The sequence below is a fragment of the Haliotis asinina genome, chromosome 5 (genome assembly GCF_037392515.1).
Source record: "Haliotis asinina isolate JCU_RB_2024 chromosome 5, JCU_Hal_asi_v2, whole genome shotgun sequence".
Taxonomy (NCBI): Eukaryota; Metazoa; Mollusca; class Gastropoda; order Lepetellida; family Haliotidae; genus Haliotis; species Haliotis asinina.
In genome coordinates, this window is record NC_090284.1 from 79,592,306 (window position 1) to 79,594,914 (window position 2,609).

Sequence of the window (2,609 nt, forward strand, 5' to 3'; positions counted from 1 at the left end):
TAGCTTACAACTTGCGACTAGGTATGAAAACATCCACCGTTTGAAGCGTAGACTCACTTTATATCATCTACACAATTGTGCTTAACACTGTGTGAAAACACCCAGCGTTTGAAGCCTAGACTCACTTTATATCATCTACACAATTATGCTTAACACTGTGTGAAAGCACCCAGCGTTTGAAGCCTGGACTCACTTTATACCATTTACACAATTATGCTTAACACTGTGTGAAAACACCCAGCGTTTGAAGCCTGGACTCACTTTATACCATCTACACAATTGTGCTCAACACTGTGTGAAAACACCCACAGTTTATATCATCGACATAAATGTGGATCACGGAATGTGACACTGTGTAATGTTTCTGACTGCTTGATGTCTCTGACGCACTTTACGTTATCAACATAACTCTCCCGCATAGAATGTGACACTGTATAGTGTCTGTGAAGTCTCCTACACAATATAGGTACTGTTTGATGTCTCCATCTCACTCACCCATCGAGAAGATTGGGTATCACAGAATGTAACACCGAGTGGTGTCCCTGTCACTAAGTGGTCTTCGATACGCGTCACTTGATTGGCGACTGTAGATTTCTCAAACAGTCAGTACTGGAGTTAGGATTGAAGAAAGGTACAGACAGGGTTGGAAATTTTTGGACATTATTTTTTTCCGAAATGATGCAATACTGCAACATAGGTCTCCAGTATTTTACCGAAACGGTGCAACAGTGAAACATGGGGCTCCAGTATTTTTCTGATGTGATACTTATTTGCCGGCTTTATCTCTCATTTGCTAACATGAGTACATATGTACAATATGTCACATGCTTCATTATTAACTTACACGATCAAAAGACTTTAAATCATGGAATGCAGTCGAGACATCAGAGTCCCTTGTAACCAAAAACTATTATGTCCGCAATAAATACATTCCTCAATAATCCCAGCAAATGAAATATTTCTTGGAACAAAACCTTTCCGCCTATCTCAGAGTGGCCTGTAATCCAATGTGAATATCCACCCACAGTGCCAGTCCTAGGCCGCGGTCTAACCCTGTGTACCTTGAGAACGTAAATGCGTTTAATAGACTGCTTGCTAGAATCTCCTAGGGGTCCCCTGAAACTGATGAGACATTAGGCGAGGCGACCGGGATGTTCTCAATCTCGGTACAGCTGTCTGTGTGCTATTCAAGGGCTCAACACGCGCCCGCCTGCACGAACAGAGTTTGGTGAATTTCCTTCGAAAGCGTTCATTCATGAAGGCATAAATGATAGGATTGTAGCAGGCACTGCTAAGAGCGAACCACTGGAGGAAGTACTTGAGAATCAGATTGGTCTGAGACGCCTTCAAACTTTCTTCTCTCCCAATGACGTCAAACAGAAGTAGTGGTGTCCAGCAGCAAGCAAACAGCACCACAACCAGCACCATCATCACCACGGCTTTCTTCTTATGCCGGGTCCTCAGGTCCTCGGCAGTCGGTATCCACACCCCGATAGTCCTCTTGGACCACAGTCGCCAGATTACGATTCCGTAAGTGATTGCAATGAAGGAGAGAGGTAGCACTAAGAGTACAACCAGCGTTAACCACATTTCCAGAGACCCCAGGAGACCACTGTTAGATGCGTAACAGAGATGCGCTACTGATTCACAGCTGTCCCCCTTGCATATGTCATACATGTTGTAAAGCAGCGCATAGGGTACGCTCGCGGAGATGGAGACGGTCCAGACGCAGAGAAGAAGTACGGCTGCCCGCCTCGGGTTCTTCATGACGTTCACTTTGAGAGGATGAACAATGGCATTATAGCGATCTAATGCAATGCAACACAGTGTCAGAGAACTGGAAGCCACAGACAGGTTTGTCATAAACGGCATGACCTTACAAGCAAATCCTCCAAGGATCCAGTATTTTGCCAAGGCATTTCCCATGTTAATGGGAGAACAGGTCACGGTTATTAGAAAGTCACTGACAGCAAGTGAAACTATAAACACATTCATGGCGGAACGCATATGCCGGTGAAATACAAAAGACTTGATTACCAGAGTATTGCCCAATAAGGAAACCGTTAGTGTAACGGTATAGATTGCCACTAGGATATATTTCGCCTGTTCCGCTATATCTTGGATGGACTTAATGGCCAGACTTGAGTTGTGCCCGTCCCGTGACATCATACCGAGGACCCCCTCACAGTACCTCTTGTCAGTCCCATTGCTCTTGTGTAACAGTCTCTGACACACTCTCGTCAAAAGAAAATACTTGTCCATCCTTCCCCGTGCCAAACAATACTATGCGCCGCTCGTTTTAACAGTTGTTTGGGGTTATTCACTGAAATGATACGTTACTGGGACAAAATATGGTTGACACTGACATTTACAGATGCTATATCTGGCTGCTCACCAGATGGCCCGGATACCTAACCGGAAGTGTATCATCTTCCGAGCAATCGATCCATCTGACAAAGCAGGTTTGACCGGGAATGCTATGGTAGCTGGGCATGGTTAATTTGTATCCGTACACATTCGATGGGAAATTGACGAAAATCTCTGAATGTTTCCGCTCAAGACGTGTTCAAAACGGATACTATCAAATGCAATCTCTCTTTCGCTCCTCA

At 44.7% G+C, this 2,609-nt stretch overlaps 1 protein-coding gene across 1 annotated transcript; it reads right to left on the minus strand.

The window, feature by feature from the left end:
- Nucleotides 1-1,095: 1,095 nt before the first annotated feature.
- On the minus strand, nucleotides 1,096-1,926 carry LOC137284060 (QRFP-like peptide receptor). The gene has a single exon (XM_067815715.1). The coding sequence runs from the start codon at nucleotides 1,924-1,926 to the stop codon at nucleotides 1,096-1,098; it is 831 nt and encodes a 276-aa protein (XP_067671816.1).
- Between the last annotated feature and the right edge of the window lie 683 nt (nucleotides 1,927-2,609).

Bases quoted from the DNA above. Each gene is read 5' to 3' on its own strand.
- LOC137284060 (XM_067815715.1), bottom strand. From the start codon at position 1,926: ATGGGAAATGCCTTGGCAAAATACTGGATCCTTGGAGGATTTGCTTGT.